Source organism: Halichoerus grypus, chromosome 3, assembly GCF_964656455.1.
Source record: "Halichoerus grypus chromosome 3, mHalGry1.hap1.1, whole genome shotgun sequence".
NCBI lineage: Eukaryota > Metazoa > Chordata > Mammalia > Carnivora > Phocidae > Halichoerus > Halichoerus grypus.
The window spans coordinates 126,240,957-126,266,964 of NC_135714.1; the positions used below are offsets into that span (position 1 = coordinate 126,240,957).

Consider the following 26,008-nt stretch of genomic DNA (forward strand, 5'->3'; position numbering starts at 1 on the left):
CCGACTGAGCCACCCAGGCACCCCTTGTAATCAGAACTTTTAAGGTTTACTCTCTTAGCAACTTTCAAATATGTAATACAGTATTGTTAACTGTAGCCACCCTGCTGTACATTCCATCCCCAGAACTTTGTCTTACAACTGGAAGAAGTTTGTACCTTTTGACCACCTCCATCCATTTTTCCCCATCCCCATCTTCCTGCCTCTGGCAACCACTGATCTGTTCTATTTCTAGGAGTTCGGTTTTGTTTTGTTTTGTTTTTCTTTTTTTTAGATTCCTCCTATAAGTGAGATCATAAAGTATTTGTGTTTCTCTATCTGATTTCACTTAGCATAATGCTCTCGGTGTCCATCCATGTTGTCACATATGGCAAGATTTCCTTGTCTTTTTATGGCTGAATAATATTTTCTCAGATATTCTAATGTAAACTAAACATTGTCATAAGTATTCCAGAGGCTTTTAGAGGCTCAGCCCTGGGATGTCTCAGATCAGTCCCCCGAGAGCACTGGAGTCCCACTCCCAGGTCCTGACTTGCTTGGTAGTTTGACTCTGTAGACTTGAGCTGCCCCACAGCTCAGCCCCCACACTCCTACTCATCCTCTTACCCTGAGGTGTGTGGGGGAACAGCAGTCATCAGTGTGGATCTTGGAGGAAGTTCTGTTCAGAAGGTTATCAGCTATCCAGCATCAGTTCAGGGGATGTAACTTTGTCATTGTTTATTTAGGCTTTGGATGTATTGGTTCTCTGTATTGTTTGGTTTCCTATTCCAGTACTGTCCCAGAAGTATTTCCCATATTTGTAAAGATCAAACACAGGTAATTCAAGAAGCTATTCCAAAAGTTGACCGCATACATGTGCTGTTTTCTTCCAATGGAAGTAAGTTTTCATGTCTTTTCTTCTCTCCTTCACATTGTCATGTGCTTCTCAGCCTAACTTCTCTCCTGCTACCCCACAACCTACTTTAATTTGCACAGTGACAGATGGTAGTAAATCCAGATGTGGACAGTAGTTTAGGCAGCAGAGGAATTTTTTTTTTAAGGCAGATAAGTAGTTTGCTATTTGCCAGAATGCCCGATTGGAACACAGAGTCTGTGGAAATATGGTGTTAGCAGGTTACCAGTTGGAGCACTAAATTACATTTTCACTAGCAAATATTTATCCAGAGTAATTTAAATCATTTTGTATTCCATTTACACATGAGGGGGCAGTATGGTACTGTAAAGCAAAGGCTCTGTTGAAATTATCTATTTTTATTGGTATATAATAGTTTTTAGGTGAGAACTTTTAGACTCTGGGATTATAACTCTGACATGGTTGTTAGCTGTTAAATGTGATACGCATATGTGATACCCTCACTCGTATACCCAGGTCACACGCCTGTTTTTATCTAAATGCATAAATAATCATGTCCTTGCAGCAGTGGGGTTTTCCCACAGTGCCTTTTATTGTGAGTTTTATATTTATATCTTGTTTAATGCTAGCTAGCTTTCTTCCTGTTTCCTGCTTTCCCTTGGGGACCATCAGCCCTCTTGGAGATGCAGTGTCTATTAGGTTAATGTGTCTAAATATTTTATTTTATGACTTCATCGAAGACTGAAGGGTCTACAGTGTTGTTGGGGACAGGAAGCCTCTGAACCCAGGTCTTGGAAGGTCTGTTATAAATCACCTCTGCATGATATCTTCCCTTTACAGTACAGATCGCTTTTCTCAAAAGAAAAAAATTGCTAAGCAAAGAAGCAGCACATTTTAATTAATGTTATTATTGCTGATCTATGAGTGACACTGTAAGATAATCAAGGTGCTAATATTCTAGGTTTCATAAATGGAAGAGAAATTATTAAAAGAAGTTGGAAGGTATTGATAAAATCTATAAAGCATTTTATGAAAAATGTACATGGGAATCTGAAAGGTAATTTCATAAGCATAAGCTATTTTTAAATGTGTAAAAAATATTTGCAGTCCTATGTTTCTGTTTATGTAGTTTGAAAAAAATTGAGACCAGCATTTGGCATAAATATAACCCTGTATGAAATTTAATGGGATATTTACTTTTGACGTTTTATCCTGGCTACTTTCTTTGTGGATGAATAGCTGTGGTATTGTCTACACCTGGTAAAGATAATTATACATATTTAGTTTGGGAATGAATTTATTTTGAAATGTAATGATTGGATGTTGCTTTTACTTAATTTTAATGGGAAATTTTATTTGGAAATCTTCTGGTAAAAAAGTAAATGAAAGGCTTAGGACCTGTACCTGAAATTTGAAGGAATGGGTTTTTGGCTCTAGCGTGTTTTGGATGAACTCCAAATCAAATGTTGTTTCTTTCAACACACAGGTTTCTGTTCATGGGAAGCGATTAATGTTCTTTGTGCTTTGATGGCAGATTTTTAGGACCCTGCCTGATGCCACATTCCCAGAGCCGGTCTCCCTGTCAACATCACCCCCAAATGCTCCACCAAGGCAATCGAAGAGACAAGGCCAGAGGACTAAGAGACCTGTGGCTGTATATAATCTTTGTCTTGAGCTGGAAGATGGTAAGATGTTAATTATATTTTTCTGCTTGACAGCATGTCCAGAGCATGGTATATCGTATGTCCCCAGGGAAGGCCATGGTTTTCCTTCCTTTGTGCTTTAATTCCTTTTCCCCTTAAGATGATAATTTTTGAGATTAACAAGGAGGGTAAAGCTTTCTTGTCAGAGAGAGAATGCAGGTTTCAGGTTTGTGTTTGTATTTGTTATGCATGCTTCTTTTTTTATTTTTAAAAGACAGCTTAAATTTCTTTTTTGGGAGACTTGTGTGACCTCCTGTGAGGTTATATAACTGAGACAAATGGAAAGGGGAACTAAAATTAAAGCAGATCTTTTGAGAGGAGCTGATAGTTTAATGTTAAATGCATCTAGATTAGAGGCACAGTGTCTTTTCTGTTGCACTAGCTTCTGCATCTTACTTGGCCCATTTTTTGGACTTTCTTGTGGTGCTGGCGTCTCCTCATCTAGCAGGGGTGGCAAAGTGACCTGCCTTCGGGGGCCAGGCTGAGTGAAGTAAGCTGCAGTGGGACTCCGGCAAATGGAAGTTCTCCTGTCTCATCCCGGTTGCCATGTTCCAGTTACTTGTTGTCATGCAGCCACATTGTGTCAGCATTGCCAGATTGCCTCGCTGTTTAAAGAGAGCTTGGAAATTTGAATTTTAAACACTGATCTCTACAAAACAAGACGGTGCCTTGTAGAAGTCACCGATTGCCAATTTGTAATCATGTGGTTATTGGTGTGGAGAGGAAAATGATCCTGGTCTCAGAACCTCCAATTTCAGTAAGCATGTCTGAAACGGGGGCTCTTTTGTTGTGGGACTTCACACCTGTTGAGGACATTTCCTGAACTTGAAATTCATCGTCATTCTTCTTCTTCTCATCCTTTTTTTTTTGTATCTTTCTTTTTTTTTTTTTTTTAAAGATTTTATTTATTTATTTGACAGGGAGAGACACAGCGGGAGAGGGAACACAGGCAGGAGGAGAGGGGGAGGGAGAAGCAGGCTCCCCGCCGAGCAGGGAGCCCGATGCAGGGCTGGATCCCAGGACCCTGGGATCATGACCTGGGCTGAAGGCAGACGCTTAACCGACTGAGTCACCCAGGTGCCCCGTATCTTTTCATTTATTATCCTTTTAAGCTACCAAAGTTATGCTGGTTTGGAAGTATGAGGTGATTGTCAGAGGGAGAAAGGGAATGCAGACAGAAACAAATATAGTACCGTCATCATAAGGAGCTATATAGTCAGATGTCCAGGTAGTTAATATCCAGAGATCCACGCGAGCAAGTGACAAGTGACTTGGGAGTCACTGCAGGAGGACTCGGAATGCTTCCTGTAATAGCATGAGGGGCGAAAGTGTGCTGGTATTCTTTTACATTGTTTAAGACATACATCATATGATACAACTATTAGTTTTACAATCAGATCCTTATTTTCCAGAGGAAGAGTATGAATCATTAAAATGAACCTATAATTTCAGAGCTTCCTTTTAGACATCAGTTTCAACTTCTGATCCCACCTAACTTTTTTGTTCTCTTTTTTCCTCACCTTCACTCTCTCAACAGAGTTGCTAATAAGGAGTAAAACTGACTGGTTTGAATTGCACCTTTTCTTGTATCTCACTTGTCCTCTGGTGGAAGTGTTGATAAATCGTGAAAGAGGCTAATGTTGGGAAGTAGGAAGAGAAAAAGAAGTCAAGGAGATACAGAATGATATCTACATTGGCTCATGGGCCCTTGAGCAAAACTGAATTGGTATATTTCATAAAGGAAATGACCAAAGAGGGGCTGTTTGTCTTAGAATCACATCTACTTTTTTGGTATTTTAAGGAATTAAATCATAATACCCAATTATGTATACATGGTATACTGGTCTTTTGATCATTGGGTTGCTAAGTGATTATTAATGGGTAAGAAGTTGCTGAAGTGGTGTTTGGCACATCTTTTATGGGAATGCTCACGATGGTATATAATCATAACTTTCCTAGTTTTTAGGTCATATAATAATTCTTAATTATTTGATTATAAGGGGAAAGGATTGTGAAATATTCAATTCCTTTAGTCTGTTTTTATGTTCATTATTTATATGATGTTTTAGTCTACATTTTGTATTTTATAACTTTACATTAATCTTTCTTGATTGCAGCCTTGGAATTTGTCGTTGGTGTTACAAGTTGTCAGAATCAGGAAAGTCCGTGATTTTGTCGTAGAGTGATTTTATTTGATCTTAGAGGTCATAAGATAAAGTAGTTAAAAACTATTATTTATTCCCCCCCACCCCCCCATTATTTGTAGCTAAGCTTTAGTGAAACTCAGGTTTGTGAAAAAGAATTATTTCAGAGAGTATAGTAGGGTCTACATATTGCATTTTCCAAAAAGAGAGTGAGTGGGGGATAAATGAAGAGAAAAGCTTTTGAAAGGAAGCATATAGGGGAAGGTTACTAAAGAACTGTGTTATTGAATATCACTTAACATATTGAAAACTCTGCCCCCTTCCAGAAAAAAAAAATCTATTCTTGCCATTAAGACATAAATGCTTTTTATTTTTTTCAGTAGCGTGAGTTCTGTAATTGTCAACTCAAAGGTTTCAAAAAGTTTTTTTTTTTTTTTGTATTCTTAGTAGTCACTTGCTATGTTTGTCTAGGTTTGGTTAAGGTATGCATTATAGCCAACTTTGGTGGATTATTTTTCTCAATTTTGTAGCTTTTATGAATCTGATAGAAAATTTAAATGCAAATATGCCCTCTCTCCATTTATGCACTGTGGTATAAATTAATCTTGACTTAATAAAACCCAGGGCAAATAGTTTTTGTTTAGATTTAGGTGGATTATCTGCCAAGATTCAAAGGACTAGACTGGATAACTGGAGATTTTCTTCAGTCCTATTATTTGGTCACAGATTTGGTATTTGAGTTAAGTGGTTTGTAGTATGTTATTTCTTCTTCTACATTGAGTAGGGTATGAAACTTTCTGATGTACCAAATAGCCAACCCTGGAAAACCATCAGAACTGGCTTCAGTTTAACATCAGGCATATCAAAAAGCATTATTAGCAAAGAGTCAGCAAAGCAAGCCTGTTACATGAGCTGATGTAGGATAGGCCTGGAAGCAGAGAATCCAAGCGGGCGTAAAATGAGAGCAAAACCCTCTGCTGTTAGACATGATTTTTATTATGATATGTTCAACCCCACCCCCATCCCAATTGAGAGATGACCAATTTAATTAAAGACGCCTAGTATCTTTACTGTGTTAAAGACTTTAATTGGCTTTGGCACATCTAGCCATACTGTATAGACAATGCTCGTTATTTTTTTTGTAATATATGATTAAATGATATTAAACTTACTATTTGCAAAAGACTTTAAAATTCCAGTTAGTTGCTTAAGGATCCTTGTTGATGATTAATATGAACTGAAATGGATATAGTTTCTGGCTAGATTTCTTTAAATAGAGCAGCTATTAAGTCTTCACTAAAATTCTTATCTTTATTTTGTAGAAGCCATATTGTTCATTTTCATATAGCATTTAATAATCTCATGAACTTCAAAGTTGAGGAGATTTGGCTAAGTCTGTTGTGAAATAGCAAAATATGAGGTAGGCTGGAAAGTGCTAGAAGGAGAATTAAAAACAGAGGTCTACCTTCATTCTCCAATTATCTTTCTGTGTTTTTATTTTCTTAGAATTAGTAATAAAGTAACTCCAAGTTTAGTATATAACATATGTTCCTTTTCTTCTGCCCCCTCCACATTTATGTCCTTACTACCTCTTATATAGAGACTGTTGTCTTTTTTTTTTGAGAGAGAGAGAGAGAGAGAAAGAAAGGGGGGAGGGGTAGAAGGGAGGGAGAGAATGACTCCCAGGCAGATTCCCTGCTTGAGTGCAGAGCCTGACTTCCGAGACTGTTGTCTTTGCTGTAATTCTCCCAAATACAAGGAAGGGTCGTGAGGTATATGAGATATATTCTTTGTTATTTTCATTCAAGGCAAAAGAAAAATTTTAAAGGTTTGGGGAGTTGGGAGAGAAGATGACTGTCATCTAAATTTTGACTAAGCTCTCTTTATGCTAGTTCTTATTTTAAACAGAACGAGTCATTCACAGGACAAGATTTTATTTGTATCTTCTTGGGTAGTTAGGTATGCTGTGCCCATCTTCTTTAGTACATGATATAGCAGTTTATTTGTTTAGGCAACTTAAAAAATGTGATTTATGGAGAGTTGAAAACAGAATCATCTTGCAAGCCAGTTGGTAAGATTTAATATTATAGAGTAGGTCTTACTTGGGTATCGTTGGGTTGGCACTTTCACACTTGGATCCTGGATGTGCTAACTGCAGCACATTTTGTTGAACATGTGTTATTGTAGTCCTACAGTGTGACAAGGATGCAGAGCCTTATAAGCAAAAAGCGAAAATGTAACTGTTGAAAGGGAGATAGATAAACAGTGAAGCATGAACATTTCCCTTCTGTTCAAAGGAAGAACATACTGTGACATGGATCAGTCTCTAAAATTGGACAAAGAAGTCATATATAGATGTCCTTTTAGCCTAAATGATACCAAGTTAGATTTTTTAAATGATTGCCTAACATTTAAATGTCCCCATCAATGAGAATAGTCCTGATGAGATAAATGAGCCACCTTAGGTATGTAAAAAAAAAAAATCTTATTGAATTATGAGGCATAAGCAAGAGAATAGAACTAAAAAAGTAGGCTACTATAAGGTCTTTTGAAATGTAGATTTTTAATCCTAAAATATGGAATGCTCCTGGCAGTTTGGAGTTTTTCTGCCTCTATCATTTATTAGTGATTTTTTTCATACTGGATACTAAAATCAGAATTCTACTGCATATCTATTTTTTTTAAAGATTTTATTTATTAGAGAGAGAGTGTGCACGAGTGGAGGGGAGAGGCAGAGAGAGTGGGAGAAGCAGGCTGCCCTGCTCAGCAGGGAGCCCAGTGAGGTGCTCGATCCCAGGACCCTGGGATCATGACCTGAGCTGAAGGCAGACACTTAACAAACTGAGCCACCCAGGTGCCCCTATACTGCATATCTATTGAAGAGGTTTTATAAACTCCGCATCATGTCACACAGGGTTTCTGTTTCAAGGAGCTGATGTTCTACTCTTTTTCTGTCACTACGTAGTGAAATAATGAAACAACATGGCAGTAAGTGCCCAGTGCTGGGCTATCAGCTGTGAGGGCCCTCAGGAAGGGAACTCCAGGGCTGCAGGAGGAAGGGAAGGTTTCCTGGTTTCCTTGAGCTGAGCCATTTGGGAGTTGGATGGGGAATGATTTCAGGTGAGGGGACTAGCTTGAATGAAGGCATGGCAGCAACGCTGAGCAAGAACAAGGCACGGGGGTAAAGAGGAGGCTAGCTTGATCAGAAGGGGGCGGGGATGAGGGGTAGGGACGGGCGGACCTGATGAGATGCTGCCCACCCTGGCAAGGTCAGCCTGAGGAAGGAACAGGTGGTTAGAAGTCTGGGCTGAGGAATTTGTATTCTGACTCTACTAGTAGGCAAATAGCTTACCCTCTCTAAGTCTGTTTTATTACCTACAAAATAGGAGTTATCATAATGTCTACTACTGAGGATGGTCGAGAAGGTTTTAGGTTGTTAATATACTTAATATAGTGTCTGGCATATAGTAAACACTCAAATACTAGCTTCTGCTGTTCAGTATAATTATTAAAACCAGAGAAAGGTGCCTTATATTTCGAATGATAAGAGAAGTTACTGTTTATCAGCAAGGGAGAAGAGTTGTAACATAGAAAATAATATTAAAGGAAATTTAATGGGACTTAATCTGTCTGTAGGAATCAGAAAGTCCATGGCAAAGGCTGGTTAAGTAGTTTAGGCTCAGGTTGATGTGGTCTTGAACCCACGCTAGGGCTAGAAGATAAATCTGGGAGAGATGTTCAAGCACATTGAGGGGACTTCTTAACTGACTGGATGTGGAGAATGAAGGCAGATAATCGAAACGGGTCTTCAGCCATGTTTTAGGCTCATAGATAAATGTATCATTGCATTTATATCTTAGATTTTGCCTTGAGGGTCTTTTTGTTTTAATATCTAGACCACCTTTCCATCAAGAGGAAGGAAATATCTCATTTTGTTAGCATCTTCAATACATATTGCTGTATGTAACTGCTTTGGAAAATAGGTTTGGTAAAAATAGTGTAAAATGTATTGGTATAAACAGTGTATATGGAAAGTCCGTTTCCATATTGCCTATGAAAAGTCAATATTAAGAAAATATTAAACTTTTCTGAATATTTTAAGAAAAAAATATTAAATAATACTAAGTGTTACGTCTTCTTAGAGAAAGAATAGTTTCATAACTGTGAACAATAGAGAGCTCATTTTTTCCCCTCTACTTTACCTCACAGACCTATATCTCCATTCACTCACAGGCTGGGAGGGTAAAGGATGGGAGGCAAGTGCTATACTAACAGACGCTCGTTTCAGTAGATGCCGAGGGTGGGTAGCGGACAGTCATGGCTGCTATGTTCTCTCTAATCTCGGTTCCCAAGAGAGCCTTCATGAAATTGCCTTTATTTTTAGAAATTGCCTTCATGAAAACATGCTTTTGTAAGTGAATTGCAACTGCTCTGTCCTCCCCAAAATGTAAGAAGAACCACCGTAAAACCATTGTTGATATGAATTTTCAGTGACATTCTACAGCTATTGACATTTTCTTGTAGACCTATCTGATCAGCTTGATACAGAATTATAACCAAGCTAAGTAACTGAGCACAAACAGATCTTTGGCTCAAGCTTGGCAATCTTCTCACGATTCTTACCGGTTTTTTTGGCATGACACTTCATGGATGGGCTCTAGATAATAACTTCCTGAGTGCCAGGCCTCTTGCCATCTCTCCAGAGGAATGTTATGATTCCCTGACATGGAATTACTGTATTGTGAAGTTAAATCTAAGACCAGGCTTGAATCAGTGACAGTATATGTAGACAGATTATTTCTTAACTCATTTTTACAATGATGAGATCAATGGGTTGGAAAAGGCAGCCAGAAATTTCAGGGCTGTAATTGAGTTGTGGTGTGCCCATAAATCATGCGAGCTGCCTCCTCTGCATTGGCGTCTCCCCAGAAGCCTCCCAGAAGCTCAGCACCCCTAATGTTAGTGACAAAGCACACGGCAACTTCTTATATGACTTCCTATATAATCTTAACTATGCTTCTGTGTGGGATGAACATTTCCCCTTTTCTCTGGAGGGAAAAAGCTTATTTAATGCCTTCAAAAAAATACATAGCTGCTTCTGTGGTGAAAATAAGTTCATGGCAGGTAACTAGAATTTATAGAAGAGAGAAAAATTCTTTAAAGCTGTCTCCCCATGGTGTGGGTTTTTTCTTCACTTCTAATAGCTTTTATTTTAATTTCTAGTTCTGAATTCAAGCAGCTGTCATTCTCTTTATAGCCCTTTTTGAAACTCCTACAGCGTAGGAGGTAGCCGGGCTGTCTAAGAAACATCTTTTCAAACCAACCAAAGTATTGTTTATCCTGAATGAAATAGAATTTTTAAGGCTGTCAAGAGTGAGTGATTTGAAATGTTTTCTTTGATAGCCAGGAAGATGAGCAGAAATCTTGAAGGGGGGAAGGTATTAGCTCAATGTGGCCAATTCCAAGTAACTTCTATTACTCAGAAAACTCTTTTGGACCAAGATAAAAGTTACCACGAAGTAAGGGTGCTGTCTACAATTAATATAACAAAACAAATCTGTGACAGCTCAGTTTTACCTCCTGAATCCCTACCAGCTGTTGAGGAAAAAGAAAGAATGTGAGCTTGAGTCAACAGTGGAGAATATTCCTATAACTTGCCCTCTCTAGTTGCCTTTTGTGAACTCTGAGTAGCAGCTCTGCAGCTTGGTTTCCTCTGAGGGCTCATTCCACTTTCCATGGCATTGCTGTGTACCCTCTGCGCAGTATCTGGAAGGAGTCCAATGTCACCCTTGGATGAAAAAAAATCTTCAAACCTATTAAAATGAATTCTTGGGCTGGCATTTTGCATATACTAATATTTGCTCTCTAAAATCAGCAGCATGACTTTTTGAGCTTCAAATGCGATTATGGTCATGATTTTATTTTTCTCTTCAGGTCAGAAGAGAATAGTGCTTATTTAAGTCTTTGTTGATTAGCTTATTTTTAAGGTGTATTCTTTTTCTTAAACATTTTAATAGTTAATGCAAGAACAAGATACAGAATTTGGAGGGTGATAATGGTGAACAGTTAGATATACCATATTGAATGCCAGACACTGTTTTTAGCAATGTCTGTTAGATAATAGATAACCCTCATAACCGTCTGAGAGCTGCTTGAATTCAGAACTAGAAATTACATTTTATGGTTCAGGAAGCTGAGGCCCAGGGGTCAGTAAGACACCTAAGTCTCACAGCTGGCTAGTGCAAAGCCAGGACTGAACCCAAGCAGTGCGATCCCACGGTCTGGCCCCTTTGCACCCGGCTGGCGTGCTGAACACAAGTGCTGTAGCCAGAGGTCCTCTTCTCCTGAGTCAACACACATGGCCTGTTGGCCTCAGAGTCTTTTCAGAGGGACTTGGTCCATTTCAAGCAGTATGTCAGTTTATTCTTTTTTAACTTTAGGAATGATTCTTAGTTTTTCTATTTAAAAAAAAGTACCTAGTTTTCTTGTACTGGATTCAGAGTAATGATCTTGATGGAGGAGATGAAAGAGCTAGAAAGAGCCAGAGATATGTATGGTTTTAAATCTGGGGCACAGTGCTCTGTGGCGGAAATGGGCTCTCCCCCCTGCCCCGGCAAAAAAAAGAAAAGGGGGGATGGTGCCTAGGTGGCTCAGTTGGTTAAGTATCCATCTTTTGGTTTCAACTCAGGGTCGTGAGATCGGGCCCTGTGTCATGCTCTGTGCTGGGCGTGGAGCCTGCTTAAGATTCTCTCCTCCCCTCTGCCCCTCCCCCCCTGCTCGCCATATGAAAGTGCCATCTTTTGGTTCCAAAATTATCTAATATCGGCAATTTCAAAAAAAAATTTCATTTATTAGGTCAAAAATACGAAAGCTATCAGAAATTTCATGTAGTTCAACCTATAGCTTCTTAAATCATTTCAGAGTTGAGATCCAAATTGGATTGCTAACCACTGTTGTTGGAAGGGTTATACCATTTGAAACTGCTGTTTGTGTGTGTGCTGTTTGTGTGAGGTTGAAGAGCCTCGGTTTCCCATGGTTTAACCTGTGGTTTCTCATTCATCCTTCCAGAATTATGTATTTATAAGCAAATATGAATATAGACTCTTACTTACCTATTTATGGACCCAACAGCCAGTTGTACCTAATTAAAAAAAATTTATAATATACTCATTGTTGCTTTTCATGTTGCTACAGAGAGCTCTCTTTCCCAGTTTTTCACTGATGTATAGTATTCTATGCATTCTGTTGTACGGATGTACTCCTAAGAGGGCCTTGTGTTCCAGAGCCCAACCCAAGTAGATAATGCAAGACCTTTACACACAGGCTTTAGTCTTCCAATGATAACAAAAAATGTTTCCACAGAGATAATATATGTGGTATGCTTTTGAGTGAATAAAGCAAGCTATAAACAGAATTTTCAGAATAATCTCACTTCTAAAGGAAAAACTGTAAAGAAATGTGGAAGCATAGACATCAATCTGGAAGAATATGAATCAGTTACGACCATGGTTATACTTTAAGGGGTGAGAGTCATGGTTTTCTTCTTTAGTCATATCTGTGTTCCTTTTTCCTATATTACTTGTTACACATACGTATTACTTGTTATACACAAGTATTATTTGTTATATGCATATGTACATATTTTTATACACAATATTGTTATACACACATATACATATAAATACAAATGAATACACATATGCCACATAAATATATATGTATTTAAGTTACAAAACTTCGGCTTAACACTGATGCAAGCTGTGCTTGGTATTTGGCGTGCTGGATGTAAGTTTAAGATTCGAAGTGGAAAGAATGAAATAGATCCTAGCAAGAAGGGTTTGCAGCCCCTCTGGCATGAGTTGGCTTGGACAGACTTCATTGGTGCCACATTGAGAATGGATAGCTCTTGCTGGTTAGTGGTTTCCTGTTTGATTTAATATCTTTCACCTTCTACCTTGGCCGCTCTCTGAGCCACACTGTCCAAGCATTTTGGGGATCACTATTACTGGAAGGACTTAGGTAGCAAAGAGTTTTATTGACTGGTAGAATTGTTTGTGGTCAAGTTTGGATTTAAAGTAATCTGGATTTAAATCCTTGTGCTCTTTCTGTCCTTTATGATCATGGTAAATTCTCCTCTAAGCCTCATGAGTTTGGGGCAATAAAATTTCACATGGTTTTTTGCCAAGAACAAATGAGTTGATAGCTGTAAACCACCCAATATTTTGCAAATATCAAGAGTTTTAGCTTATTTTTTTGAGGGTCTGATGTATGAAGTAGAGGGTTTCAAATATATTTTCATATGAGATATACTTTCAAAGAAAGTGTAATTCCGTCTTTTATTTTTGTCAAGCGTAATACCTAGGCATATTTGTTTCTATTGTCTTAATCTGGTATTTGATGATAATTAACATTCCTCAGGGAAGAAGAATGGCAGGGGAGGAGAGGAGACAGGTAAATAGCTAGAAGTCTAGCAGCCCTCATTGTCTCAGCTGGATTGGATTTTGTGTTCTGAGCAGTGATCTAAATTTCCTGAGCTGTCAAAGTGTCAGCCTTCCTCAGAAGTTTATGGAAGACAGTTTGATTCAGTATCTGATTACTTTTTAGTTCCTAAGGATAAGAGTACATGGTTGTTATATTTTTTGTTTGTTTATGTAGGCAGAAATCTGAGTCTGTAAATAATACTTCAGGACTGTGATGACGGTGTAAAAATGCTCTCTGGCTTTACAGAGTAAAGCAATTTGCTTTGACTTCTATTGACATTGCAAGTGAACTGGTCTTATTCACTTTATAATTGAATTGCTACAGACTTCCATTGACCTTTGCAAGTAGTAGAGGTGGTTCCTGGAGTTGTAACCTAATGCCTGTTAGCTGCTGCTATAACGTTATAATGGGGTTTTATGTTTTATGTCATGTGATATTAACACAGCCCCTTCTCTCATCAGCTTCTCCTAGCATACATGGTGGGCATATCCAGGCTGTGTAGTAGATTTTGGGGCAAACATCAGACTTAACTTTTGAAATCTTTGGGCAATAAAAAATAAAATTTGCTTAATAATTTTATGGCAACTTCATTACATCTTTCTATGCCCTTAGTATGACTCATTAATTCGTAGTTCGGGAATTGCCTTTTTCCCTCCTATACAAGTGTTTTGGCAGATGCATATCTATATGTAGTTTTGTTTTGTTATGCTTTTGGGATTGGGAGTAGGAGGCTATTCTACTGAGATAACCTTTCCTAGACACGATTTCAGATAAAGAAATTGTATTACCCAAGTGAATTATTCTCATTTAGCCACTGACTGTCATTAATCTGCATGTTATTTAGCTTCATTAAGGTTCCCATTATCGTTTGTCTTGTTGGATGAGGGCAAAATGAAATCAGAGGAACTGGGACATCTTGCCCCCTACCCAGCATGACATTGCTTTAACTTGTAGCAGAACTGAGAATTGGGTAAGTGGGACTTTAGGAACCTTTCCTTCCACTTGGCAATTATAACCTGTCTCAGTGCACCTCCTACTGCTGAGAAACACAATTAGCTTTCTTTCCTTAATGGGCATTTGGCAGGGTTAATTTCTTAGGCCTCCACCCCCTTTTTCCCTAATGTAAGACTTAGGGAAGATTTTCTGATCAAAGAATCTAGACTGTTCTCTAACAGTAATCATTTACCACCTACTACTCTATGGACAGTTAAGACTTCCCTTTGAATGGTAGGGTTGGATTTGCTTTTTTAACGAAAGAGATCCAATTACATTAGCAATTTTAAAAGTTCAATTTTAAAGTCAAACTTTGAGTTTCCTAACCTATCTTGATTATTCTAATTAGTTTTAGAAAGGAACTCTGTGTGTGTGTGTGTGTGTGTGTGTGTGTGTGTGTGTATCTACTTTTCCAGTTAAGGAAAGCTAATGTATAAGATAATATGATGTAATTCTTTTGGCCGAAGTTTTGAGGAGAGGATAAGAATAAATATGTGGCCTGAGAAATATATCAACTTTAATTTTTGTCTTGCTTTAGACTTTTTCTTTCAATAGATCTTGCCTGTTTAATGGCACTATTGATAGTGTTTCATAAAGCGAATTATGTCCGGTCTTTGGCTGTTTTGGGTGCAGGAGACTGGCATATGGGAAGATGTGAAGGGAGTGCCAGGTTTTCTTTGGCTCGTTAGGTGTTAATTGGGTGCTGAATCTGATCATGACCCTTCCCAGCCATGCTGCTCACAGACTGCTCTGCTGTGCATCAGTCCTTCTGTTTGTATATCACAGCTTCCAGTTAGAGAAGGTCATAGAAATCCGTGAAGTTCTGGCCCAGCCAGCCATCTGAGTAGATTGTGAAGAAACAAGCCTGTTCACTTTTCTTCAGCAACCAAAAAGTGGGCTACTTGGATGAAACCAATGTTAGGCAAACCACCTAGGCAAGACAGGCTCTTCTCTTCTCTGAGTGTGTGGCCTTTTCCCGTTTTCCTCAGTCTCATGGTAAATTTGGGTATCTGGCCACCCTCATGCCTGTAAGTCAGTAATTATGGGAATGCTAGTGTTAAGGACAAGAGCTGCAAAAACAAAACACTGGATGACACCATAATCCTGCCTTTAGAGCAGGTGAGAGTGGTAAGCTGTTCTGGGAGTCATGCTCCTTACTCAGAGGTGGAGCTCGAGAATGTTTCACTGTCTGCAATAATTTCACCCCGTAATCTGAAAGCAAGTAGGAATTTTGATGTACATCCAAGACTCAGATAGAAAGTGTGAGGCCATGGACAACTGGAATGGCCTTGGATGTCCTTGTTAAAAGTAGAATTCTGCCCTAGATGGGTTATCTTTCTGATCCAGTATGACAATTCTAGGATGTCTCATTTCTCACAAGTCAAGTAGCAGAGTTTGAACCTGTATTAAACACGTTTTGGGGAACAGCCCTGCCTAATGCATGCTACTATTCCCATGCACTGGATCCTTAATGAATTCTCTGATCTCTGTTCACCTTAAAATTCCATTGTTGGTCCCCTTCCTATCTTTATGGAAATCAGTGGAAAAGTATTTTCTTCCTACTGTTTCATATATCTGAAGCTTCTCACCAGCTCCTGAACATATTTAGCTTTATTTATACAGGTCACTTCCATATTTGTTGTCTGTTTTTTGACATAGTAAAATACAGTGACTCAGACTTTCTTTTAGCGAAGTAGAAATGATGTCAGAAACTATAGGAAATGAATTTGGGAGTACTGTATTTGATCCAGGGCACTCCTTTTCAGTACATTAGGTCCTGGGTAACATTAGGAGGAAAGATGGCTATGGGTGGAAAGAGATTTTATTGATGTCATAATATCTGCCACATGGTGGAAACTAGGGCAGCATGAGTATTTCCTGCTTCGTTCAAAGGTTGTGTTTTGAACAGGCTTATATAAGTTAGCAAAACAAACAAATGAAACTCTCTTCCTACTGCAGCATTTCATAATTCCCCCCTCCCCCGCCCCCACTTTCAGCCTCATCCTGTCAACTTCATCCCCAAAGCTGTTGTCTGTCCACTGCTGTGACAGATGTTGATATTTGAGGGTATCCTTTCTCTGTTTCCCACCTGCTCAGCCCTTCTCGGCTTCGGTCATTAGGCCTAAATGTTTGGTGCCTGAGTCTTCCTTGGGTACAGCATCATTAGAGAAGACACACCAGTTGGGCAGAGAAGTCAAAATACTCCCAGCAAGACCATAGTGGTTATTATTGGGCAGCCCTATTTTTAAAGATGAAAAATACAGAATGATAGGAGAATGGATCCAGGCACAAGGGGAGGGTATAAACCACAGCAGTTTTGTTCACCCCCTGCTGCTGAAAGAGTCCACCTAATTTTGGTTGAAATCACCCTTCAAAAGTGTAATAGATCATGTTTAGTCTTGAGACCTATTTCTCTGCACCTAGGGTGAGTTTTTATTTGTCAATTCACATTTTCTCATGGAAAAAATGTGATTTTGGAGACTTTTTTCCCCCCAGAAAGTCTTAATGCCAATAAATATTAACAATAATAGTTAAGAATATTAACTTCTTACCTTATGGTATAGCTTGTGTTTATTAATTATAATATACAAGTAATTCTCCTTGAGTCATGCACTAAAATAAAAAAAATACATCAAATGTATTTCAGTAAATTCTAGTTTTATTGAGAGTTTACCGTAACTAAATTTAATTTGATCATTTAAACAGCCATGATGACTCTCATTTGACTATCAGTATTTTGGAAAATTGTCTATTTAAATATGGCATAAAAATGTTCTGAACCTTTTTTTGTTTTCCAATAAATATTTTAGAGCTATAAAGTTCTCTTTGGCATTTTTTTTTTTTTTTGCTGTGTTTCCTGGATTTTGTTATGAAATGTTTTTATTATCATTGAATTCTAAATCTTTTAAAATTTCCATTATGATTTTCTTTTTAACCATATTTAGTTTACCAGCATATGAAAATTGTAAAATCTGTACTTTTGTTTATGAAGCTATAAATAGTTTGCAATTTTGATCTGAGGAGACAGTATGTATAATAGTCAATCTTTGGTATTTAAGACCTTAATCTTGCTTCAAAAATATTCTGTTTCTTTTTTTGTTAAAGTGTCATTGACACACAGTGTACGGCTTAGTAATTCGACAGGTCTCTGCATTAGGCTCTGCTTACTACAAGTGGAGCTACCAGCTGTCACCATACCATGTTATTACAATATCATTGACTATATTCTCCATGCTGTACCTTTCATCCCTATGATTTATTCATTCCATAACTGGAAGCCTGAACCCCCCACACCCCTTCGCCCATTTTGCCCATCCTCTTACCCTATTCCCTTCTGGCAACCATCCGGTTTGTTCTCTGTATTTATGGATCTGATTCTGCTTTGCTGTTGTTGTTCTATGTGTTTTTAAAGAGTATGTATCCCATGTATTGCAGAATGTGTGTGTGAAATAGATCACTTTTGTATTGTTGACTACAGATATCTCTATTTTTTTTTTTTTTTGGCCTGCCTGATAGCATCTGAGGGCAGTGTGTTAAAATCTCCAATTACAATTGTTGATTTTTCTGTTTTTCCTTACAGTTTCACTTGTTGCTTGAGGCTGTATCTTAGGTGCTTATCTTCTTGTTATATCATCTTGTCCCTTTATCAATATAAAATGACTCTCTTTGTCTCTCACTTTATTGAGATCATTATCTTAATATTTACCTACTACATCTGTTATTTTTTTACTTTCAGCCTTTTTTTAAGCTTTTTTTTTGTAGTCAACATATTGTAGGATTTAAAAAATACATTTGGAAAGTCACTGCCTTTTAACTGTTCAGTTTAATCCACTTATGTTATTGTATTTACCATTATGTTAGGACTTCTGTCATTTTATAATTTTTATTTAATAAACTTTGATGTTTTTTCTTGCTTGCTTTTTCTTCAAAAAAGCAAATGTTCTTTTGTTTTCAATATTGTTTTTGTTCCTAAGGTGTTTGCTCTTATTTTGGGATATATAATCTCATGTATCTCTTGATTTCTTAAACTTAATTATATGTGTTTCTCTCCCCACCCCTTATAATAAGACAAATAATTTAATGCACTCTCCTCTGCCTCTGGGCTCCCCTCCCCTACCATGTTGATATTTTCCAGAATTTTAGTTCTGGATCATTTTAATTATGTTTTTACCTTTTGTCCTAGAGTTTTTAGAAGGTAACAGTATGCATTATCAAGTTTGTTGAACATCCCGTATTATTTCTTTTATTTAAACACTTAACTATTTTCTTTAAGAGTGTTCATCAATGTAGTTCTTTGTGTGGCAAACCTTGTGTATTTTTATGTCTAATAATACATTTATTATGGTCTCACATTTGAATGGCAGTTTGGCATTTTGAATATATAATTCTTTGCTCAAAATTCTTTAATACTTTAAAAACATTACTTCATTATTGTGCATTCAGAGTTGCTGTTGAGAACTTTGATGTCAGTCTGGTTCTTTTTTTGTATGATCTGCTTTTTATATCAGGAAGCTTTTTGTTTTTTTCTTTGTATTTGATATTCTCAAATTTTGCAATAATGTATTTTATATGCAATCTTTTCTTTTCTTTCTTTCTTTCTTATTATTTTTAAATTTTAATTTTAATTCCAGTTACCATACAGTGTTATTTTACTTTCAGGTGTACAATACAGTGATTCAATAATCCCGTATGTCACCCAGTGCTCATCATAACAGGTGTACTCCTTAATCCCCATCACCAATTTCATCCATCTCCCCACCCCTCCTCTCTGGTAACCATCAGTTTGTTCGCTATAGTTAAGAGTCTGTTTCTTGGTTTGTCTCCCCCCACCCTTTTTTTTAACCTTTGCTCATATGTTTTGTTTCTTAAATTCCACATATGAGTGAAATCATATGGTATTTGTCTTTCTCTGACTGTTTTTTTCACTTAGTATTATACTGTCTAGCTCCATCCATGTTGTTGCAAATGGCAAGATTTTATTCTTTTTATATTCTTTTTTTGTGGCTGAATAATATTCATATATATATATTCCATATATATTATATATATTCCATATATATATATTCCATATATATATATATATATATATATATATATAAAACCTCTTTATCCATTCATCAGTTGATGGACACTTGGGCTGCTTCCATATCTTGGCTATTGTAAATAATGTTACTATAAACATGGAGGTGCATGTATCTCTTTGAATTAGTGTTTTTGTATTCTTTGGGTAAATAGTGTGATTACTGGATCATAGGGTAGTTCTATTTTTAATTTTTTGAGGAAACTCCGTACTGTTTTCCACAGTGGCTGCACCAGTTTGCATTCTCACCAACAGTGCAGGAGGGTTCCCCTTTCTCCACATCCTCACTAACACCTGTTGTTTTTTGTGTTGTTGATTTTAGCCATTCTGATAGGTGTGAGGTGATATCTCATTGTACTTTTGATTTGCATTTCCCTGATGATAAGTGATGATGAACATCTTTTTTTGTGTCTGTTGGACATCTGGTTGTCTTCTTTGGAGAAATATCTGTTTCATATTTTCCACTCATTTTTAATTGGATTATTTGTTTTCGGGGTGTTGAATTTTATAAGTTCTTTATATATTTTGGATACTAACCCTTTATTGGATGTGTCATTTGCAAATATCTTCTCCCATTCCACAGGGTGCCTTTTAGTTTTGTTGTTTCCTTGACTGTGCAGAATGTTTTTATTTTGATGTAGTCCCAATAATTTATATTTGCTTTTGCTTTCCTTGCCTCAGGAGACATACTTAGAAAAAAGTTGCTTTGGCCAATGTCAAAAAAGTTACTGCCTATGTTTTCTTTTAGGATTTTTATGTTTTCAGGTCTCATATTTAGGTCTTTAATCCATTTTGAATTTATTTTTGTGTATGGTATAAGAAAATGGTCCAGTTTCTTTCTTTTGCATGTTGCTGTTTAATTTTTCCAGCACCATTTGTTGAAAAGACTATCTTTTGCCCTTTGGATAGTCTTTCCTGCTTTGTTGAAGATTAATTGACCATATAACTGGGTTTATTTCTGGGTTTTCTATATTATTCCATTGATCTGTGTGCCTATTTCTGTGCTAGTACCATACTTTTTGATTATTACAGCTTTGTAATATAACTTGGAGTCTGGAATTGTGATGCCTCCAGTTTGCTTTTCTTTTTCAAGACTGCTTTGTCTATTTGGGGTCTTTTGTGGTTCCATACAAATTTTAGGATTGTTTGTTCTAGATCTGTGAAAACTGCTGTTGGTATTTTGATAGGGATTGCATTGAATCTGTAGATTGGTTTGGATAAGTGTAGACATTTTAACAATACTTGTTCTTCCAATCCATGAGTATGAAATGTCTTTCCATTGTGCAGTATTTCTTTTATTCCCCTGTTTGGCACTTGGAGTTCTTTGGATTGAGGTCTCTGAAGTTCCTTTAATTTTGAGGAATTAGTTGTTGTTTCTTTAAGTACCCCTTCCTCTCAATTTATTTCTTCTTTTGGGGCCTGGATGTTGGCAATTTCACTTTCATTCTATATTACAAAGCTCTAAATATTTTTGTATTTGTTGAGTTTGCTGTCTTAGTTTTCTTTGTGTTCTAGAAATTGTATAATTCTCTCATAAAGGAGGATTTTGTGTGTGTACTTATGGTTGTGATGAGTTGGAACCTCCTTCTCTCTCTTTCTCTTTTCTACTCCCTCTCTGGCTCTTGCCTCAACCTAAATGCTTTGGTTCACAACCAGGTCTTATTCCTGCTCATAAATCACATCCTGGGGATGGGAGGGGTAGGCATGTCACATCTAGTTTCCCAGGCAAGTGGGGAACTCAGTCATAGATTTTGGGCTTCCATTTAGTGTGGAGAGCCTCTCCCAACCCCCAGTTCCTCATGGAGAGCCTGGTTCTAGCCCCTTGCCCCATGCCTGGTGGATTATAGGTACTTGGGACATCACAGGATTTAAATGTCTGTCTGGTTCTGCTGGTTTCCATAGGTCCTAGAGCCAGTAGTCCTTTGGTTTATGCTCCCACTGACCTCTGAAACTATGTTCCCCTTCTGTTTCACAGATAGGTTTAACAAAATGTGGAGTGCAGTTATAGCTTTTTATTTATTTTAAAAATATTATTTTATCATTTTGTTGTTGTTGGTGGTGACAGCATATGTGGGAGGGAAGGGTGGGTTTCCACTTAAAATTTCATTGCCCTCTTGAGTGGAAATTTCCTGACCAGCCTTTATTGTAAAGAGTGTTGCTGTGGTGTTATAAGTGCAGTTACTTTGTTCTCAGTAAATGCTTCTTTGGTCCTAGTGATGAACTGTTTGATATTTAGAAGTACCTACGATTTTCCCAACCTGACATGGGGTGTACGTGTGTGTCAGTGGAGATGTAGGTGTGGTCTGCGGTTGCCTTCCAATGAGCCCAGATGCACAACTGTGAGGCTCACTAGAATGAAGTTCAGATAGTACACTGGATCTTTTCTTTCTATGCTTTTTTCTTTCCTTTTTTTCTGTCCCACTTTCCTTTTCTTCCTTACTTCTAATACATAAAGCAGGATGTTTAAGAGAGAAAAACATGGAATATTCTTGTTGCTGTGGAGACAATTCATTTCTGAGGAATAACCTTAAACTTCTGTGGTTCCTTAATGGATGCACACATTTTAGGCTAACGTGGAAAACAGCAGGGAAGAGATTCAAAGGGAACTATCCCTGACTTCTTAACAGTTAGGAAGTATATTTGAGAGGAAGACAAGAAGGAATTGAATGAAATGGAAGGGGAAACTCAAAGCCTTGTTCCCTCCAACAATGCAGAAGCACTTCTACTTACATGAAATGACCAGAGATGAGTAGGGAGAATCATTTGTCATCATCAGAACAAGAAAGTTCAACTACTAGCATAAAAGTCTATCCGTCTATTAGCCTGTGATGGGTATTAAAGAGGGCACGTACTGCATGGAGCACTGTGTTATATGCAAACAATGAATCATGGAACACTACATCAAAAACTAATGATGTAATGTATGGTGATTAACATAACATAATAAAAAAAAAAGAAAACAAATTAACAAGATGAACGTTCTCTGCATTGTTAGATATGGTACAGCTATCAAGTTCTTGTTTCTTCTTCTTGCTCTAATTTTCTGCCAGTCTTTGAAGTTTCAGTCTATCATGAAAGTAAAACACTGTTCATGTCCTCAGGGTCATAAAAAAAAAAAAATCAGACTAAATAGTGAAATGTAGTAGCCATCATGAAAGGCATGTCCTCTTGCATGCTTTTTTGCCCACTTTTTATGAAAACATATGCCTGTGAGGGAATCCTAAATATTTGCAAAATCACACTTCGTATTTATCGTCATGACGACAGCAACAGTCACCGCCAGCGCCACCACTGCCAATAATCTTGTTTTAAGGAGAAGCCTGCTCCTTGCATCTGAGGCTTCTCCAAGGTTCTCTTACATTTCTACATCGCTTCCTTTGTGTCCTCCATCCAGTGCCGTGACTTCAGTTCTACCTATGTGACACTCAACTCAAAACAGCTGTCCCCAACCTCTTTCCTGAGCTCAGGGGTTGTATAACCAGCTCTCCTCTGGGTATTTTCACCTGGATTTTTTATTGACACCTGTAGCCCAAGATGTCTACAACTGGTCTTATTATCTCTCACACCCAATTTGTTCTTGCTTTTTGCTCCCTATTTCAGTTAATAATTCTACCATTCGCCTTGTTGCCTAAGCCAAGAACTTGAGGGTCATGTTAGGTTCCTCTTCCACCCTTCACCTTTATTCACAGAGTTCTAGTGACTGTGCTACTGAATATCTCTTGAATCCATTCTCTGGATCTTGTCACTTTAGTACTTCACCCCTGCAATAACTTCCCAATGCCTATGGAACAAAGTCAGGTACCTTAATGTTTCATATATCACCCCACTTCGTATTCTTACTCTCCACCTTTGCACTTACTCTCCAGCCAAATCCAACCATCCATGGCTCTGGAAACTGCCACATTCTCTCTTGTTTCTATGCTTTCAGCCATGATGTTTGCTCTGTCAGGGGTTCTTCCCTTGCAAGTTTGGCAGTAATTTCTTCCTTTTCCTGTTGCCTGACTCCCATGTCTTTCTCCCTCCACCACTGGCAGGTTTGGAAACTTCTTTCTCTGGATCTCAAAGCTGCTTGATAAAATCATAGTATGGCTGACACCACCTTCTGCTGTGTTTGTCTTTACTGTCCTCGGCACTGTACTGTGAGCACCTTTGGGTTAGGGACTGATTCTTCACCTTTATAACTCAGCAGCCGTGATGTGCCTTGTACGTAAGTAGAGGTTTAGGAAACACTTGGTTTTTTTTTTTTTTTTTTTTTTTAAAGATTCTATTTATTTATTTGACAGAGAGAGAGATAGCGAGAGCAGGAACACAAGCAGGGGGAGTGGGAGAGGGAGAAGCAGGCTTCCTGCTGAGCAGGGAGCCCGACGTGGGGCTTGATCCCAGGACCCTGGGACCATGACCTGAGCCGAAGGCAGACGCTTAATGACTGAGCCACCCAGGCACCCTAGGAAACACTTGTTGATTGAATAAAGAAGGTGAAAGATATTTGTGGCTTCAAAGGGGAGAAGATGATAATCGGAAGCTGTGTGCAGATTTTGTAACCATACTTTGAGGCTTATAGATTTTTTTTTCTCCTCCTCCGTTCCTAGAGGCACTGGCTTTCCGTATTCATAATATTTCATGTGGCAGTGAGCCCACAGTATTTCCTGAAGATTCCTGGTTTGCCTGGCCCTGCATTATGTCCTCTAAGGATTACCGAGACTGAGGCCTGGTCTCCACCCTCAAAAAATGCATAATGGAAATGAGGAATTAAAACCAGGTCATGAAACCATTAGAGGATAGTGAATGCAAACTTGCTTGCTGCATCTCGTTGTGAGAAAGGAGAGAAGAGGCGGAACAGGTAGCTGGCAAGTGCTTTGTGGAGAAGGTGGGAATGAAGCTGGACGCTGTGAAGAACTCATTTTCTCTTCTAGGTGGTGGTAGTTCTATTTCTAGTGAGTTTCTTCTCTGGGAGTCTGTTCATAATGAAAGTCCTTCAGCACTATTTCTGCTCACTTACCGGAACAGCCTTGTTACTCACAGGTGATTTGTCTGTCTGTGGGTGCCTGTTAAAGGGTAGCACCTACGGAAGAGGTTGTGTGACACTCAGAAGAAATGGAAGGTGAGAAACGATGAGAGTATCCGACTTTAATTCTCAAGTACAAATCAGTTTATAGGCTTTAAAAGCTTTAGCCCAGAAATCATTCGGATGTAGAGGGTTTTTTTTGGAAAAAGTTTTATTATTTTCACACTAGTTAAAAAGTCCTGGTTTGATTTGGGGGAACTAAAGTTTCAGAAATGGTTATAAGTACTTAATGTTTATGTGCCTGAGATGTTCTGTGCCCGCTTTCTCGAATTCAGTGATGCTCAAGTAGATAAGCTCATTCTGGAACAGTGAAGGAGAAAGGAAATCTGTGCGCACAGAAAGTAGGGTGAGGTATCTCTTCATTTGATCAGTTTGTGTAAACATATTCCCTTCTACCAACATTCTTTTCACTCGAGGGTTCAGATCGCTACTGTTGGGCAGGACGGGAGAGAGAAATTCTTGTAATAGAATGCATTTAATATGTTGAATGGCCGTTTGTGCTGTGTCGGTCTGCTGGGGAAAAGGATCTGAGGCATTGTGGATGAGCTAGTGTGTCTGGTTGTAAAAACATTTCAGGCATCTTTTGGAAGTAACATTAGACCCTTGCTTTCCACTTCCCCAAAGTTGCTTCTCATTGAAAGGCTTCTCCTTGTAGGAATGAGTCAGGGAATAACTGGTCCCAGACTCTCATTTGCTGTTTTTGCTATGTCATGCCCTGCCCTAGAGACAGGGCATGAGGCCCAGAGAGCAGAGGGCCAGGATCCAGCCTCGCGGCTGGGAAGCTGCCTCCGTCTGACTCACTGTTGAGGTGATCCTGCTCTGCCTCAGAGCTGATCGTATTTTGCTACTTCTAGCCAAGCCCCGATTTGGCAGCTATTGTGTAGGTACCTGTTCAGGAGTTCCTGGGGAAGCTAGAGCTCCAGCCCCTCATTCTTGGGCATATTCACAGAACAGAACTGGATGGATTTGAACTATCCAGACACAGGAGAAGTAGCCTTAGTTTCAAAGTGGACTGTAGCCCAGAAAGAAAATAAATCAAAAGGAAATCATAGTGGCCTATCAGTGGGTTATGGTTTATTTGTCTGAAGTCTGGCCCATGTATTTGGGGCTGAGTTACTCCAGTTAGCTAAACATTTTGTGGTGAAGGGCTATGGAAAAAGTGACTTCACCAAAAGAGGAATCATATAGTATTCTAGACTGCACATTTGCAAATGGGCACTGAGCAAGCCTTTACAGGGACACTGAGACCAGGGAGAAGACCTGCCCACAGAGGTTGCATTCATCTCTTGTTGCAGTTTCTCTCTCACCTTCCCCGATGACAACACACTTAAGGAAAGAAAAAGCTCAGAAAACTCTCGTTTACCAGAATCTTCTGCCCATGATCATCCTGGTAGTTCCTCCTAACTACCCCCATAAAGAATTCCTTTTTCCGGCCATCACCACCTACTCCTTGAATTCAACTTTTCTAGATCTCCATTTCTAAGATTCTCTCTCTTAGCCTGAGTTGTAAGCTGGGTCAGAGTTAAATAAGAATTATCTCATACAATCAATTTTCAAGGTTAGCATCTTGGGATCTAGCTTAATCAGAGCCCAGAATTTCTCTTGAGCTTCATTGTTAGTAGAATTGGAAATCCATTTGAGATGGTGTTCTGAGAGCAAGTTCCTTGCTATTCCTGGCATTCATGCATACTC

General features: G+C 38.4%; 1 protein-coding gene across 3 annotated transcripts in view; it reads left to right on the forward strand.

The window, feature by feature from the left end:
• Window positions 1–26,008, forward strand: part of ARHGAP10 (Rho GTPase activating protein 10) — a 314,695-nt gene that overhangs the window by 259,564 nt on the left and 29,123 nt on the right. For all 3 annotated transcript variants that reach the window (XR_013446509.1, XM_078069295.1, XM_078069296.1), the window contains one exon: window positions 2,385–2,535. Coding sequence is in view for 2 of the 3 variants with exons in the window: in XM_078069295.1 (XP_077925421.1) it covers window positions 2,385–2,535 (151 nt within the window). In the remaining variant the exon portion in view is untranslated. The remainder of the gene's footprint in view (window positions 1–2,384; window positions 2,536–26,008) is intronic.